The 19,281-nt window shown below is 41.7% G+C and overlaps 1 protein-coding gene across 1 annotated transcript in view; it reads right to left on the bottom strand.

Annotated features, from left to right (window-relative positions):
- LOC108042780 (voltage-dependent T-type calcium channel subunit alpha-1G) overlaps positions 1-19,281 on the bottom strand; it is a 92,156-nt gene that overhangs the window by 40,033 nt on the left and 32,842 nt on the right. Inside the window, 1 exon segment of the mRNA XM_044461001.1 lies at positions 4,712-5,726. Coding sequence (XP_044316936.1) covers positions 4,712-5,673 — 962 coding nt within the window. The 5' untranslated portion in view covers positions 5,674-5,726.

Here is a 19,281-nt window from a genome sequence, read left to right as displayed (position 1 = left end):
AACATCAAATGGGACTCAATCGACTGCTCCACTGGCTCTAGACTTTTCTCCCCAGGCCCGTACAGTCACTGCGATCCACTCGTCCTTTTCGCCACTTGTCGCCTAAAAGCCTCACTGCTGCACTTTGGTTTTCGGGCCTCAGGCGAAAAAAATACGGGAAAAAAAAGACGCAAAAACTGGAAAACACAAACACTCGCGCAAGGCCAAGTTGGCAAGGGGAAAATTTCGAGCTGGCTTAATGCATGGCCAAATGAGCGCCAAGGACTCATTCTTTCGACGGAGCAATTAAGAATCGAGAGCACACGCGCAAAATGGCAAAAATGTTTACGCTATTAACGCACAATTAAAGATAAAACGTGGCGCACAATGGTCTGGCCAGAAAAACGGAAAATATCGTCGGAATGGCGGTGGTGTTGGCAAAAGGAACGAAGAGCTGCCGCAAAAAAAAAAAAAAAGGGCAATTCATTAGGAGGCGAAAGGAGATTGGAGCATATGTATGCAGGTTGAGGGTCAGAGAATCGGGTCAGTTTTGGATTCAGTTCGGTTCGCTTGGGTCCGCGCGGCCGTGTCATAAAAACAAATGTGAACAGGCCGCCAGACGGCACAAAAGGGGCGGTGGCTGGTGGCTGGTGGGCGTGGGCTGTGGGCGGTGAACCACGCCCACTCTCCGCCTGGATAAATACTGCAGCAGCACAAATATGCGACAGCAGTAGCAGCAAAATCGACCCTGGCGCATTCATTTCATTCAGCTGCCCCCAAAGAGGCAGGTGTATAGGGATGTCAAAAAATATATGACGATATATAAATATTGTATCAGGTTGAATTTTTGTACCATATTTTACGTTTTTACTTTCTTTGAAGCATATATTTTTGAAAAAACAAGGCATTGAAATAACGCAAAAATTCCAGTACCATTTTTAAAGATCAATTTTACTTTCTTATATTTACTATTTAGTTTACTTTATTTCTATGTTCCTTTAAAATATGTACTTCAAAAATAGGAATAGAGAAAACGTTTTGAGCCTAAGTTTCCTCAATCAAAACTAACTATACGACTTCTATCGATATACAATATCGGTCGTTTCCCGACTTGACGATATTCATACCTATTCAGGTGAGTGTGGGCGGTATAAGTGGGCGGTAAGGTCGGGACCGCGGGTACGCGCGCATTATTTTTGATTTGGCAAAAGCGATGGCGATGGCCCCCAAACCAACAGTAAACAAATTAAGTCGAGCGTAAAGTCGGCCAGCGGAAAGGGGGCGGTGCTATTAAAGGGGCGTGACGGGTCGGGGTCGGGGTTGGGCGGGATGGTAAGGGGAGGGGTCGGGGAAATGGCGAATGGGGACGCATGCAAGCGTGCAGAAATCGCAACAAATTAAAAGAGCCACAAACAAAAGCGAGAGCCCCGAAAGCAAAAGCCGAATAAGATGACTGAACATGCCAAATTGGGGCGGGGCTGGGGGCGAATGCTGAATGGCAAATAACGAATAACGAAAGCGAGAATGAGAATGAGGCAAACGAAACATGAAAAACAAACATTTAAAAAAAGAAAATGCCAAAAAGTAAAAGTGAAAAACTTGAGATAAATTGGCTTCGACAAGGAACAAGTTTTTCTCAATGGAAGCGATCAATTTAATTGGTTCTATGACATCAGAAAGCCATTGAAAGTATCGACGACTCATCTGCGTGGAGATATGTATGTAAAACGAAAAAGTTTTTTAGGAATATTTGGGTAGTTGCTAACGAAATGTATAAACTTGAAGATGCTTTGCTAACTGAATAAGCTTTGTGGTATTTCGTTGCAGAAATACCACAATGCTGATATAAAATTCTGACAAAATTCCCATCTCAAAAAAGCACAAAGTACTTTGTGATTATTTGATTGTCTCGTTTTTGAGGATTACCCGTCGGCGGAAATTAGCAATTCCCACAGAGGAACACGGCGACCTGTTGTCCGTCCATCAGCCGTGTCCTTACTAGTCCTTTTTCCAGGCATTTGGGTAATGAATACAAGGCACGTACTCGGCGGCGGTCAGCGAGGCTAATGGACAATGGCCAGGAGGGATGGGTATCAACACCACCAGCCCTTGGCCCTCTGTCATAATTAGTTATGGCCGTGCCAGCGGTTTCATATTATCCAAGGAGCGAGTCCTGCCTCACTCCCACTTCATGCTAATGATGCCTGAATGCCGTGTCCGAATAGCCGTGCATGTGGGGCTCTAATGGCGACCGCACAAGGATGCAGCCAGCTGGTGATGGTAACCTCCTGATCCCCGAAAACAACCCAACACTCGACTTGCCACTCTTGAGCTGCATATGTTGCACGTGCCACCGCGCACATTTCACGCTAAAAGCGCCATAAAATGAAGGAGACAACTTTGCTGGAAACTGCCCCGGAATACATCGTCTTTATATGAGATAAAAGTGATAAAAGTTGCATCGCTAATTTGGTTTGAAAACTTGCAAAGACGAACGGCTGCCGCAAAAGACCAATGTCATTGCACAGAGAAAAAAAATCTATTGAGCTATTTAATCCACTCTATAACGAAATAATTGTGACCTTGACGTCTGCTATCTGCTCTAAGGATTAGGTGATTTAACTATGAATTGTGTTTGAGTTCAATTCATTGGCATTAAGCAAGGCTAATGCCATATATTTTCGGATTTGATATTGATGGGACTGAGACTCTAAGTGATTAGTTTTCGCTGTGTGCCATTTGATTATACTCTTTGGGGTGACTCACTCCACAGCAGGATATTTATCGAGGGAAAACAGGAAAGGAGCGTGTGCCATCCGATATTGATACGCAGGGCCAGCTGGCGACGCTGCGGCGGCCTTAACTTTTGGCAAATGGCACCGCTGACCTCAGTTGCAGCCGAAGGCACGTCTGGGTCACCAAAGACACGGTCGAGACGAGCGTCGCCAGCGGAAGCGGAAGTGGAAGGGGAAGGGGAAACGGAAGCGGAAACGGAAGTGGCAGTGGCTTCGGAGGATGTGGGGTTAGCACAAGGAAGTCGAACTTAAATTAGTTTAGCCAAAGCCAAGTTTTGATTGCTTCTCTCGCCAACCGATTGCAATGCAAGCTGGGCAAAGTTGCACCGCAACTCAGCCACAAAATCACTTTTGGCTTACAGCTCAACTCAACCACACCCTCGATATAATAATTGTCGCTGGGGGAGGCATCGCATCGTAAACTTTGACAATAAAATCCATAAAATGTCAGCAAGATATAGAAAACAATACAATGGCGCTCACGATGGCTGAAAAGCGCGAACAATGGGGCAAATCAAAATTTATGGCCAACAATTAAGTGGCAAGTATCGGGAGAGCGATTACGTACTTGTGGCGGAAAGAAAGGGACTTTTCCAAAGGGAGTGGATAGGAGGAGGAGCGCCTGGGGATGTGGCATATCAAGTGGGTAATCGCAGCCATCAGCGTGGCTTTGGGGCTAAAAATAAAACCACTCCACACCCACGAATGACACCGGAGAACCGGGACTTGACGTTCTAAACTCAATTATCATAATTTACTCAGCCCAACGAACGCAGCACGGGCATAAATAAATATCAACGTCAGTCAATTTTAATTTCGCTCCAAGTGAAATGTGAAGTGCGCGCCGCGAAGTATGCAAAGCGATTTTTCATGCACATGTGCCACTTTGTGGAGCTGGAGAAAATGGAGAAGGAGGAGGAGGAGGAGGAGAAGCAGGAAGAGCACTCCCAGATAAACAACATTGAATCACCAGGGTTGTCATCCTCTTCCCCTGTCCTCCGCCATATCCCGTATTCCGTATCCCGTATCCAACAGGCCACATCCCACTGATTGGCGCACATTATCCCCCAGAAAATGGATGGGGATGCGGCAAATATGAAAACAAGACGGCAGCGGAAGGATCCGGCAACTGGGACTGGGGGACACATATATCCACTGGTTCCGTCTCCCAATGATGATGCCCATTCAGATATTTATTATTTATGTCCAGCGAACTCGCGCACACACGCAGTACCTTTCGCAACTGCTGACATTGTGGCATGAATATTGCAACAGGCAGCTAAAAAAAAAACATTTGTACTACATCGAACATGGGATACTGTTTTCTAGTTTAAACATCAGCTTCAAATATTTATAACTTCAATTTTTTTTGCTTAGGACCACCGTTGTTTAAAGACTATATTTTAGTCGAATAAGCAAAAAATTGTTTGGATTTTTGGAAGAGCTTTTAATATATAGTAAAAGTGTTTTAAAAATACTTTCAACGTTTTTTTTAAATTTTTGTTGAAGCTTTATAGAATGTTACAGAACAACATTCAAAATAAAATGCTTTAAATTGGTTGAAAACTTTGATACATTCAGATAGAATATATTATCCCTAATCAAAAGAAAGCCGATCAAGGTCACTTAAAGAAGAGATCATAATATACATTGATTACAAATTGGCACATGGGCATCGATCCCCCCACCGAAATGCATTTAACCTGCACCAAATTGAGTGTCCTTATGCCCATTAAAGATACAAAAATACAACAAAAATGGAGAGAGAAAAAAAGAAGAGAAAAATCAATAGGCTCACAACGCACGTCCTGTGAAATGTGTGACAAGGACACCCCAGCACAGACCCAGGGGTAAAATGCCAGCGAAGGACAATGGCAATTAGGCCCGCCCCACACCCCGCAACACTCCCACTCGGTTTTTGTTTGTGCAAAGGATATGGATTGGTGATGAGCATCAGGCACCAGTTGCGTGGCCGGGTGTACTGCGTCAGCGCCTTCATGGAGATCTCGGGGAATCCCGGATAGGGCAGATTCGGTTCGCCGGACGAGCTGGACGAACTGGAGGAGGAGGTGTGCGAGGAGTCGCCGTCGTCGGAGCTGCAGCTGCCATTGCAACTGGAGGCGGTCGAGGAGCTGACCGCTCCCCCTCTTTCGCCCCTCGATCTTCCAGCGGCGGCATTGGCAGCATCGCTCATCGAAGAGGCTCCACTGTGGCGACGTCCTGCACGCCGACGTGACACCTGCTGCTCCTGCCGCTCGCGACGCTCCTGGCGATCATGGCGGTCATGGCGATCATGGCGATCATGGCGATCCTGGCGATCATGGCGATCCTGGCGATCCTGGCGGTCATGGCGATCGTGACGATCATGTCGATCCTTTCCCTGATAACGACGCCTGCTGTTGCCATCTCTTTCCGAGCCCGAGGCATTCGATGTCTGGCGATGCGATGACCTGTGACCACTGCTGCTCCCAGCCACTGTCGCAGGATTCGCTGAAGACTTGACATTGGCACTGGAGGAACTGGTTTTCCGCAACCTTTGGCTGCCCCGCCGATGGCCACCAGCAGTTGCACTGGAAGCGGATACATTGCTGCCACCACCGCCTCCATCGACGATCACCGTCATGGGCGGCTCTTCGTTGGAATGCATTTGACTTAATCGGTTGGTGTTGCTGCTGTTGCTGCTGATGTTGCCGGTGTTGCTGCTGTTGCCAATGTTGCTATTGCTATTGCCGTTGCTGTTGGTGTTGCTGTTGCTGTTGCAGCCTTCTGTTGCTGCTGCCACGCGACGTCGCTGGCCATTCCTAGCTGCTGATGTTGCTGTTGCTCCTGCCGCTGATGTTGCAGATGTCGCTGCCACTGATGTTGCTGATTGAGTTGTTGCCGCTGGCTGAGCCAGCATTTTCTGGGGGGCCAACTAAGCGAACTCTGGTCATTCCATTTTCCTGCCGAGTGCTGAAAATGAAAATGTTGAAAGGCAAGCGATTAGAACAGTCATTAAAATCAAATATAAAATTATAACAGCAACATCAGCTTGCACCGAAAACATCTTTTATGTTATACTTTTAAATTAAATGCTGTAAAATAAGTTAACTATTAGAGCAATATCATACTTTACTGCAACTACAATTATTATATTTTTCATTTTTTTAATGAGGCCGAAAGCCTAATAAGATATTTCAGAGTTACACTCGCCACATACTATTATAAACTATTAGAAATGGATTTAATACATTAAAATGTAGTTAAGCATTAAACACTTATACGATTTGCTGTCTTAATGAGCTCATTTGAACTCAATTTTGGAGCCGACAATTTTCTTCTTGTGTACGTGCAAAGATTCGGGAATTGATTTTTAATGCGATACTTGGCGTCAGCCAATGGGCACCACCCACCCTCAAAAACCCAACCCCCCACCCCCCAAATACCCAACCACTCAACCCCTCACAAAAACCCCCCCTCACCCACATTACGAAGCCAAGAACATAATTTATACGCACGTGCGTTGCTTTTTTGTGTGTGCGTGTGTGTGTGTGGAGTACGTAAAAATAATGAGAAACACATTTTGTGCGTATAGACAAGAAACGTAGCATACATTTTGGGGGAGACCCTTGTGCGTAGGTGTGCGTTCAATCATTAATTACGGCTCGTGTGCGTCTGTGTGTGTGTTGGGGTGAGCACCTCCAACACATTAACGTGCCAAAAAGTGCTTCGTTGTGGTTTTTCCCCCACACACCCACACAAACATGCAATTGTGTGAAAATTGGTTCATTGATAGGCTGCCAAAGAAATGCCACAAAAGGATACACAGACTCCTTTGAAAAGCTATTGAGATATTTGTCGGGATCTATGGAATCGATTGAGCATACATTACACACACTGCATTATTAAGCTTATCAAACAATTTATCAAAACGCAGATAAACTAGAAACAAACATCAAGTGTTTGTCTGGCTGACATTTTAAGTAAACACAATTGATGAATGGCTTGCGAGTGAATCAAGTAATTGCAGAGTGTGTATTAAACTAAAATATGGAAAGTTTTTACAGCGTTAAATAAGCTTTATTGGATGATATTTGGATTCTGGTCTATTGCTATTTTATTTAAACTTTAAGTCAATATTTCTTAGTGAATTAGATGATTTGCATTTTTAGCTTAGGAACTCGCATAAAAAGTATTTAAATTCAATAAGTTCGTTGTGAATCGGTACTTGATGTTATTTCCGACTTTATGGCTATCTATAGATCCCATCAATCTTTACTTTGTCAGTTGGATTATTTATGATTTGCCAGGACACGTGTCCAGCTGTTGTTGTTATTGTTATGGTTATTTGTAGGTGGACCTTAAGACTAGAAATCAGAATAATTAATCGTTGGCTGGCGCCATTTGTTTATCGGCCGGAAACGGAAGTCAGCGCCAAAGGACAAACAATAGCTAACACACACACAGATACACACGCACACGCACGTGACAATACAAAAGTTAGCATATTATTTGGAAAATGTTGAGCAGGCTTAAGGAGACAGGAATATCCATACAAATATACACAAGGACAACTATTGTAGGGAACGCAAAATGTAAGCGCCTTGTACAAAAGCACATGGCACCCATGTAAACTCGTACAAACACAGACTGTATCTGTGTGCGTTTCGCACATGTAACAGTGTGTGTGTGTGTGTGTGTGCCCTACACAGATATACATAATTAAACACAAACAGCGCGGGAAAGGCAACTTTGGTGTTGATATTAGTCAAAGGGGGAGTAAAGTACAAACACACCAAACAACTCACACACAACGGGATCAATGTGACATTCAAACATGCCAGATATTAACGCGATAAAAATTTGAAATGGGTCAACAGAGCGCAACATGAATTTATGTTGTAAGTGGACTCAAATTGTAGATATATATCGCCATAAACGGTTTACCAAACGAGCGGGTTTATTGCGGATTTTCCAGCCATTGTTCATTATTATGTCGATAGCAAATTGCAAATGGTATTGAAAAGTATCAAAGAAAAAAGAAAATTCAAAGGGGTTAAAGTCATTTGTCAAATAAAACAATTGGCAACCAGCAGCTTTACGAAATAACGAAACTTTCCACTACCAAACAGGGGAGCCTAATTGAATTAGTTTGATTATCAGCTAAATACAAGTATAAAATACTCCAAATGTTCAAAACCTCAAACATTTAAAAGACAATGTTTATAAATAACTTTTGTTTGCCACCCAAATACCAATTCCACTGTGCATCGTGTTGTCTTGTAAGTTTTTACACTTATCACCAACCAATTTGTTATTTACCCATAGTTGTGTGTTAGTTTCAACCCCCTTTTTCGCTGGAGGGTTAATGTAAACAACAGCCAGGACAACTCACTCTTCAAACTGTCGGTGCCATGAAAATATGCAAATAAATTGTCGCTTATGTGGCAAGATATTTGCACAGTTCTCCACATGCCCCGCATATTTTTTGCGGCTGTCGGAGAATCGGCGGATATATAATTCACTTTTAAATGCAAAATCAAGCCGCTGTCATTGATAGCTGTCTCTGGAGGAGAACGAAAATAAAAGGCAAAGGGGAAAGGGAAATGGAAGTGGAGAGGGAGAGGGAAAGGGAAAGGGAGGTAGTCGCAGGGAATAAGCATACGCAGTGTGGTACACACGTTGGCAAATAAATCAGAGGCAGCGCGCCTCGATGTCGCCCGATGGAATGGAGATCCCTTTTTTTTTTTCTTTTTTTTTAAGCTCATAGGGGTCGTCCTTCCTCGAGCCGAAGATTTATGCTCACCGCCTGCTTTATGAGGCAGCCCCTGTCAGGGAAAGTCGCCGACATTAGCATAAAGATGGGCCAACAAAAAAAAATAAAACAAAAAATGTTTGCCACTTTTCGGAGAGCGAGAAGAACACAACTTAACTTTTAGTTATCAATGCTCATTCCGATTGCCATTCCATTAGGCAATGGTCAGTAGGGGCTTTTCCCTCCTTTTCCTTTTCCCCGATTTTTCCCGATTTCCCCGAATGCCAGGCTCTGCTGTATTTAACATTAATATTTATGATTGCTCATCTGTGTATAAATCGATGCTCGGTCTCGCTTTCGCCGCTTTCATTGCTTGCTTATTGCGCTGATTTTATTATTATTTTTATTTGGCTTGACTGGCATAAAAAGCAGTCGAAGAAGAAAACTCATTTTCATGTTCAGCAGCTGCCAGAAACACAGAGGCAGCAGACAGATACATATATATATATATATACAAGTATACCTGCTTGAGCTCAAGTTTTTCTGTTTCCATTTGATTTTCCAATTCGAGTGGGCCCGGTTTTCACCGCTTTTCTTGCTTTTCAGCTTCATTGAGCGCATTTGTTGCTCTCGCTTTTCTCGTTTTTTATTTTGTTTTGATTGCCCGGGCCAGGGATTTGAGCTTTACTTTCCTTTACTTTCATTCTTTTCATTCACAGCCACAACACGTTGCTTATTGTTGCCTTAAATACGCAGACATAAAATTCATATTTTTATGCGTCACTTTTTATTGGCCATGAATGGCGGCGGCCACTGAGCCGACTCGGAAAATCCAGCATCCGGAATCCAGAGTCCGGAATCCACCTGGCGCAGTCAGTTGAGCACAACCGTAAATTTGCCAGTAAAGCATCCAAAGTATCCCTTCAGCTTCCTCCATATACGAATTACACATATCCCGCTTTCCCCCTTTTTGGCAGTTCGATAAATTCCGTACTTTTTTATTTGCAACTTTTACGTAATACGGTTAATGGAATCTGTTGGTATCTGTGTCCGTATGCGTGTACCTTATTCATTATTCGATAAATATTCAGCATGTGAGCGAAATGCACGTCTTGAGCTTCGACTGGAAGTTGAGGGCCAGGCGATTTAATTTTGGTAATGGAAGCCATAATCGATGAAATCGATTTATGGCCGAGTCTATCGAGCTTAGCACATCCATATGAGTAAGTCGATCAATTAATCAATTATTCGATTGTTTCGATTATTCGCTCAATTAAGTCAATTCAATTTAAAAAAAAAGACCACACATAAAAATCAATTACGATAAATTTATATTTTAACATAAATATTTATTAATCAAACTTTATACTTCATATTTTTTTTAAAATTCATAAATATGATTATTACTCATTGGCAAACAATTTTTTTTTTATGGATACCTTTCGCCCATTTCATCGTTTATAATTTTCCTCGTTAGCTCTCGTAAATGTCCCATAAAAAACACTCTTCATTTGGTTTACGGTCGTAATTATCGCCAGACCTTGGCAGAGGTATTTTTCGGTTTAATCACAAAAATGGCCTTTAAATTCTTCTTAAGCCTATCAGTATGATTATGCATTATATTTAATGGTCTCCCATGCGAATTGAACAATCAATATCGAAATGCTTTTAATGGAATTGCTGCAATTGAATTCAACGCTCAACGATTGCCAACGACTTAATTCGATCACTTCAGTGGAAATTCGACCCCGAATCGAATTAAATGTTCTCCTTATTTGATTTTATTGACTTTTAACCGCATTTCCTCATGCTGCCGCCACAAGCAGTTGCGAAATTTCAGTTGCAAATTATTGCGCATACGCCGCGTGGGCCCTGCGTTCAATCAACATTTTTGGCATCTCGCTTTTAAGTAATGAGAACGTCGATGGCGCCTTGCCTCCATCTCCGCCTCATTGGCAGCGGCAGCATCTGTTAAATAATACAAGAAAGGAAAAGCGAAAAAGGTACAAAATCAGGGGAAAAAGCTGGAGGAAAATGCCAAGGAAATGGAAGTCATTCAAGGCTGCGGCCATGTCGCATCGATATTGTAAATTACTTTTGCTCCGCTCTATCTGACATTGAGAATCCCCCCCGAAAAGAAAAGGTAAAAACAAAGAAGCAATCCTTTTGCCCTTGGCGAAATCACGGAATTATGCTGATTTAATGCTTCTGGGGAATACTAAACTAATCGCCGCCTAGTCGAGCAAACCACAAATATATGTATGGCCTAGCGTATAAAAAAGAAAACTGATACAGATATAAATATCTGGGGCAAACGGGACCAAAAGCCCCATGAATTTTTATGCAAATTCTTTTCGGGTTCAACTTGTTGAGCTAAAGGGATGCCACAAGCTTTTCGTTTTTTTTTTCTGTATGGGGGTGTGTGTGTGTGGAAAGTGGGCTTAAAAGGCAAGAGACAGAGGGGCAGGATGGCAGCCTTTTCACAAATTAAACAAATAAGACAACAAGGGACAACAAAGCTCTAATTCGATTTGAGCTGCAAAATCCCCCTCTCCACCACCGAAGGGAAAATTTCGGAAATGACAACGACATGTAAATACTTTTGCCCGCACCCCCACAACGCAAACCCATCTGAAATACACAAAATACAAGACAACAAAAAAAAAAGAAAGTAAAACGAATTTTTGGTTGTTGACAAAAAGCCAGAGGCTGGGTGCCTGGGCAAAAGTTTTCTTCGTACTCCCAAATCGAAAAGCACACGAATGAATTTTCATTCAATTATCTTGAACATTCGCCCGACTCTCCAGTTGGTTTGGTTTTGTTTTGTTTGTTTGTTTGTTTGTTTGCACCGTCTGGGGAATGAAACTAGCCCCAAACTGTTCGGGCAGGACGAACGGACGAACAGGACCAAAAGGACGAGCAGGAAGCCAAAGGCCGAGCACGTTGAGGCCATTGTCTTGGCTGCAAATTCATAGCCGCTCTGTTTCAATTTTCGGCCAGTCAAGGTCCTGTCTCCATTCTCATCCTCCTCCTCCTCCTCCTCCTCCTCCTCCTACTCCTCCTCCTCCTCCTCCTCCCCCCCTCGTCGCTTTTTATCTCCGTGTGCGAGTGTCCTGTGTCCTGTGCCCGGTGCTGTGCGCCATAAAATTTCATTTTATCAAACAATGAAAACGTGTCGGCTCGCACTCAAGGTACACATACTGGTACATGCAGAAAAAATGGAATCTCCATTCAATATGGACATTTTTCAATAATTAAAGTTCTATGATTATGCCTATAAATTATTTGAGTTGATCATTAAACACATAACTTGGATTAAAACTCACTAGAACTACCTCTCATAAACAATAAATAATATAATAAAATGTTATAGCTTGCATTTCTTTTATACTTAGTTTAGCAGACATTGAATACTAAAGGTATTTTCAAATCTTAATACACATAATTTACTAAATGTATAAATCGGTATATAAACTCTATTTTCCCACCGTGTATTTATGCCACAGAGCAGTGGGCCGTAATGTCTTTAAAATGGAGTACTCGTATCTCGAGTGTTCCTTGAAGTTTGTTAAGGAAATCATCTGTATCTGTCCTAGGGCAGTTAATGGTGCGATCTGTGTGGCGACACTTGTCTCCGGGGTGGGTCACTCCTGTCTTCTATCTTCTGTCTCCTGACCTCTGATCCCCAACCCCTAACCCCGATTCCACTTCTATTTCGCCAACAATTTATTCCCACCGTTTACGACCTGGCCGCCTGTTCTTGATAATTTTCAATTAAACTTGGCCCGCGCTTTTCGCTTATTTTCGCCTTTGTCTGTTTTGTCAGTTGACGCAATTTTTGGTTTTTAATTGCCCGTCATCAGGTCAGCATCAACCTTTGAAATTGTCAAATAATTTACTTGGTCTGTTGATTAGGCCGGAAAAAATTGGGGGCAAGTGTGGTGGTGGTGGTGGCAAAAAACTTGCCTAATTGCCCCGTCTCGTGGGAGAAGAAAGTGCCATGGCAAAGTTTTCCGCCGCTCGTAAAAAGAAATGTTTGGGCAAATGAAAAGGCAGCGGGAAAATGCGGCAGTTAAATTCCCAAATTGAGCCGAATAAATAAGTAAGTGGGTGCACAATGCGGCTGGAAAATGGTTGATGGCTGAGGCAAATTAAAACTCCAGGAAATGCAGCTTGAATTTTCTAGTTTACAACTGTTAAGACATACTCTATTTGGACAATAAAGAAAGGTATTTTTTAAATTTCTTCTCTTTTTTGTACAATCAGTAGAACCATATTTCAAATGTGAGATAGGCAGTGAGTATTTAATGTTCGTTAGACTTGGTAAAACTGTATGAGTTCTCAGTGCAAACAACCCTGAACCCAGCACAAAAATGTTCTGCCAAATTTGGCCATCTTGACCCTTGCTTTACCGTCTACAGTTTAGAGTGTTTCTGTCGTTTTAACCCAGTTTCCGTTGTGGCCATCGTGGTCATAAAAAGTCCAACCCCCCAAAAAATGTATGACAATTAAGCTGAGAAGAGAAAGAGCTCTGTGGATAACCGAAAGGCAAACACAGGACCCAAATGTGCTGATACTGCAGCCGAAAGATATGAGAAAGAGACCCGAGATCTTGTACAATTTGTGACACATGACAGAAAGAAAAAAACCCCAAGCCAGACTCAGAAACAGAAGGAAATGCGGAATATGGAATATGAAATATGGAACTGATGAGGAGGGACTGTGCCTCAAGTTGCTCACCTTGACAACTGTCCCAGCATTTTGACCTAGTGCTAAGCCAAAACACAATACAAGAAGAAAACGCACACTTTTGACCTTTGCCAGTGTAAGAATGTATGAACAACATGGCCTAGCTGTAGCACTTGTCTACCCTTTTGGCCTCGTCATTGTTTGCCCCACAGGCCCCAAAAACTGGCAATAAACTTGTCTATTTTAGCACATGCCACAAAAAGAGACGACTAGATATGCGGGGCATAGAGATAGAGGTGGTGGCGGGGGGGTGGTTTTAAGATATGGGCTCGAGATGTGAGGTTGCAAGGGTAACCATGCCAAGACATTGTTGGGCTCTTTTCAGAGCAGTTCTCATTTCTTTTGTTCGCTCTGTGCGGCAAGCTCAATTTGAATTAAATTCAATTTTTTTTTTTTTCATTCTCGGTTCTGTGCAACTTCAAGGTTGCCAACCAACTTGCAACAGCAGCAGCAGCGGCAGCAACAAACAGGCAACAGCCTTTTTGCATTTGCCAGCGGCCATTAGGCAAGATATACTATACCACACCCCTTGCAAACCGTATTTGCCGCCCCTTTTCGGCCAGTTTTTGAACAGATCCCACGCTCGGCTGGCCTGATTTCTATCCTTCTGCTTTTAAATACCTATTGCCAGGGTATATTGATTTGGAAGCGGGAGAAAATCAATGAAACAATCATTTAATTATGATTTTATACATTTTTATATCATTTAAGTACTTTGATTTAATGAGTACTAAAAGTATTTTTTTTTTATCGGTATGAATATAATGAGTACCCAGTATCTCAAAGTCCGGACACTCAACTAAATTTTTTCTTGTTTTTTTTCAAGTTCGCTCTTTAATTTTTTTTTTTTTGGTTGTGGCCCATTTTTCCGTTGATTCTTCCTCGCTTTTTGCTGCTTTCAATCTTTCTGTTTGCATTTTTGGGGGGCGCCCGTAGATGAAAAGGCATTCCAAAACGCAGCCTTGCAATTAAGAAATTTGTCAGTTTGCAGTGCAGCCAAACGAAATGGAATGAAATGCAATGCAATGAAATGAAATCAAATGAAATGAAATGACGTGAAAAGCATTCAATTGAACTGAGAGGAGAGAAATCCGTGTGCCACAAAGGCAGTCGTCTAATGAGCGCATAATTAAGGACCAAAAACGCCAATGACGATATTCAGTATAAGTTGCGTTATACTCGTACATTTCATTTTGAGTGGTGCGAAATATGCCCAGACCACCGATCATGATGATGATGATGATGATGATGGGGATGATGATGATGTGGTGCCTGGTGGTGTCGTTGTCCTAAAACTGGGACGTAGCCAACTTTTGCTCTGCTATCTGCCGCACTTCCTGTTTCCTGTGACACTTCCCCACCTTCTCCCCCCCTCTCGAACAACAACAACAGTGGCTTCCTGTACATCGTCTATGCCATTATGGCCACTTGAGTTGATGCCAAAGCTGCCATTTGTTGGCCCCCCGTCTCCTCGAAGCACCTCGCAGCTCGCAACTCGGCATAAATGTTTTGTTTAGTCCTTCGTCCTGGCTGCTCCACGTCCTCATCCTTTGGCTCCTTGGACGCCACCATTGGATGTCATTTTTCGGCTCTTTGAGCGCACAAGTTGCCACAATTTATGTGCAACTCCGGCAAACAGCAACAAATTTGGCTAAGAGCAGCCATATCGACTAAGTGCATTTGGCCGTTTTGCATATTTGGCACTAGACACTGGACACTGCACTCCAATGGATAATACCTCCCCATCACAATAAAGCCAAGGGTGTTTTTATCATTCAATAAAAGCTGGCTGTATAAGATTATTTCTCATATTTTCAAAAGGGCTTTGTTTTGAGTTCTCCTACCCCTTTTTGTTACCATATTTTTCCTGCACCATAAATATTGTCATATCACTTTCAATGCAATCAACATTGCCCTCTCAAATAATATTTAATATCATTGGTTATCAATATTAAATATTAATTTAAAATCATTACATTTTTATGCAAAACAAAGCAAGTATTTATATGCCATTAAATGACAAATAAAAAAAAACAATAAATATGAATTTTTAATTTCACAGCAACAAAGCAAACTTAAACAAATTTATCATAATTAGAATAAGCAGAGGGAAACTTTTTACTATCAATTTTTTGTTGCATTCCTACGTTAATGTCATTGAATTTTCATGTAAGCACTTTAAGATGATTTTATGGTATTATTTTGTGTAATACTCAAAATTCAGGAGACGAACTTTCATAGTGATTTTCAATGAGATGAAAATTTGTCAGCTCGCCTGCATACTTCCGGCAGGAGCAGCTTGTCCTGGTCCTGGTCCTAGTCCTAGTCCTCGTCCTGGTCCTCGTCCTGCTCCTCGTCCTCGTCCTGTTTTGTCCTGTCCTGCGCCAAACTTATGTTTATTAACTGGACACAGAAGGGAAACGAGGGGGGAGTTTGGCTGTCCGCCATTATTGGTATTTAACAAGGGAAATGTTGCTGTTATACGAGCATCATCGGTTTGTTTCCGTTTCCGCTTGTCGCTTTATACTGAACTAATTACCATATAGACCAGAAAATGGAGAACAAAAAGAGAAATTCATATGTTTTATTCCCCACATTTGGGGCTCAAATAAAATCAATTTCTGGTAGTCCAGATCACTAGGATTTATTGGGGTTACATATTCACACATGGTTTGTACAAACGAAGTGGTCTTTAAATTTTGCTTATATGGTGTAAATATTGGTCTATATATTAAAGTGCATTTGTCACTAGGGTGTATATTGACTATATTCGTTAATTCTCTGTTTAAACTTTGTAATTAATTTATGAAAACAGTTTTATAATTCCTAAGCTCCTGCATTGATAAATATCTATGCTTACATATAGAATACATGTTTTTCCTGCCACCAACACAACCTAATGCTGTCGCTTTTGGACCAATTTATGAAACTACGCACCGTTTTCACATCGTTTTCTTGGCAAGCTGCTTGAAACTTTTACCACTGCATTTCCTTTCCTTCTAAACTTTCCCTTCCTGCCCTCTTCCCCCCTCTTCTTTCCTCTTTGAACGAACCACCCACCAATAAAATAAAAGGCAACCCCGAGCAGTCGTCGAAGGAAATGCCGTGAAAAGTTTTGGCTCTCGGCTGGGGTTTTCTTGGTTTTTGTGCCAAAAATTAATTAGGCTAATTAAAATGCTGGCATTGGAGGCGGCGGATAAAGATGAGAAGCCGTAGAGAAGGTGGTGGTGCCAAAAAAACTTCAAGTTCAAAGTTCTTCTTTTGGCGGCGCACTTGGCACACTTGATTGAATGAAAACTTTGCCACCTGTCGAGAGGCGCAGGAAAAGGAAAAATTAATTAACCTGAACGAAGTGCAGTTTCTTATTTTTTTTTTTTTTTTTGTGGAAAACAATTGGCAAAACTCGAAACTCGAAATATAATTAAGCTGTTTTGTCGGACAGTTGTCGTCGTCGTCGTCGTCATTTTATTTTATTTGGCAACCCTCGGGGATCTTGAAATCAATTAGCGCATGTCAGTCGTAGTCCGGGAAATCGGGAACGGGAACTGGAATCCGAAAAGCGCGGGGTCACCACTTTGGACAGTTCCGGCCGCGGGTCATTTGCCATCTGCCATGCGAGAGAACAAAAATAAAAAAAAAGAAAATGAAAAAAAAGTTGTCCCAAGTGCGACACTGCCATCCGCGTTTTTCCACAGCCACGCCATTTTCCCACCCACTTTTCACGGGCTTTTCCACGCATGGCCGCCGGCCACTTGAGCTCCGGTTTCAACTGCTGCTCTGCAATTTAGACTTTGGTTTTCATTTAGGTGTCCGTGTGTTGTTGTCACACTTTTTGGGCAGGTGTAAATGTGTGTGTGTGTGTGTGAGTTTGATAAGGGGGGTGGGGAATCTGGATTGGTAGCAGGATGCAAATGTACCCACTTAAAATACAGAGCTTTTAAAGTGCTCGAACTTGGACCATTAACAGGCCAAGCGTATTTGCAGCTTATGAGTTTTGATGGCACTTAACCAAAAGTTTGTCTTTTCCTTTTTGCTTAGTCCTTAGATTTATTTTACCATTTATTGTTTTTTTTTTCTGAAAGCATTGACACCAATTTAAGGGGACCTTTTGAAAAGTTCGGAGTGCTTGGTATACGCTTTTATCTTTAAGTTAATTTTTAAAAATATATATACAAATTAAGTGCTTATTTTAAATATTTTATGGGCTAGCCTTTTGGATATTTATTTATTTGATGAAGCATTAACAAATATAGCATCAAAGAATTTTATAATAATTTAAGATTCATTTTTTGTTATTTATTTATAATTATTTTTTAATAATGATTTGATTTTAAGGACTTTAAGAATTGGAAGGTTGCCGAATGGTAACTTGAGAATCTCCGGAGATGGGCCACATCGAAATTGCAGCTCCTCTTCACCTCTCCATCTGCACAAGTCAAAGGTCAAGTGCAACTACGATTCGCAAGCAATTTGCCACCGCCGCTCTCTTTTTTCGGTTTTTCTTTTTTTTTTTTGGCATCGAATTGCTAAATGCCTTCATTAAAAGCGGCAAGTGCGCAGTGTGCTCCCAAAAACGCACCCAACGACTCCGACGACCTTACCTTTTCAGGTGGGCGGCGGTTGGAAGAGGGGGCGTGTCCAAAAAGCAAAAACAAAGAGCATGTGCAAAATAAAGGCGGCTAAAAGTGATTCAGCCCGCAAAGGCAAAGGTTGGCTGTCTAAACAAGGTGAAAAAAAATGTCCAAATCCAAAAAGTGAATTGGTGAAACATGAGTAAATTTACGCGTTTAATTGGTATTAAATGTCCTTATAAATATTTTTACTTTTTTGAAGATATTTGTTTTTTGTGAAAAATCAAATATCTTCAATTAGTTTAATGAATACTTAAGCTATATTTCGAAAAGTTAAGTGCAATACAAGCTATATATTAATAAATTAATATTAGTGAAAGGCAAGTATTTAAATAAAAAATTTAACTATTATTTGAGAATTAATTTTTCGCCCCAGTGCACGTGTGCCAGTGGCATTTGAGCAACTGGCATTGCTTTGTGGAGAACCCCTTTTTCATGGTGTGATGTGGTGGGCAGTGGGTGGCAGTGGATGGTGATGGGTGTCTAGTGAAAGGGATCGCAGCTGTTGTTGTTCTGGCCCGTTTCCTCTGGCTCCGCATCACTTTGTCCTTTAATGCAGCATTTTTAAGCCAACTGACAACACGCCCTCTATGGCACAACCCCCTAACCCATTTTTTACCCACCTGTTTTCCGCCACCCCTTCTACCACCCCCTTTCAAGGCAATTGCCTGTGTCGCTATGAAATAGGCAACACTTGTGGGGATGCGGGCTTGGCAAAAAGCGTTGCCATCTGTTGATGCAATAAGCGGGGGGTTTCGTTTTTTGCAACCCAACCAATCGAAGGCTCAAGGCCGCGGCTGTCAGGTACACGTGGTCCCAAAATGGAGCCTTCGAGGCGGGGACTACGAATCCGTGATTGGATTGAAGAACAAGAAGCGCTCCCACGTGTGGATCACGATTTTTGGTACGGCTATGTCAAGGTTGTCAAGCAGGAAATTGCACGAATTTATGGTATAAATAAAACATAGGTCTAAAATTGATCAAAAATTGATAATATACATTTGCTTGGCTGGTTTAAATTGAGAGTGTATGTGTCTACGATTTAAATCATATATTCTTGCATCTCAAAATATCATAATTAAATATCCCCAACAACTGAAATACCTTAGGTTTTTAAAAAATAGTAAGTATAAAATGTGAAATATAATAAAACAAGAAGCTAGCTTCGTCAAGCCAAAGTTTGAAAACCCCTGCAGTCAAAATCCGCAAAAAACCAACTTATTTTTGGTTTTTTGATTAAAACCCTAGGAAATAATGGTCCAATGCTGGATTGTCATACATCGTTGAATTCGTTATAAAATTTCCAATCCATTGGTATTATCAGCTTAAAATTTTTATTTTTGACCAATTTTTGCAAAATATCATGAAAAAAAGCATATCTTTACAGAGCATT

The sequence above is a fragment of the Drosophila rhopaloa genome, unplaced genomic scaffold (assembly GCF_018152115.1).
Source record: "Drosophila rhopaloa isolate 14029-0021.01 unplaced genomic scaffold, ASM1815211v1 contig_3, whole genome shotgun sequence".
Lineage (NCBI taxonomy): Eukaryota > Metazoa > Arthropoda > Insecta > Diptera > Drosophilidae > Drosophila > Drosophila rhopaloa.
This window is presented reverse-complemented; position numbering and strand designations above follow the sequence as displayed.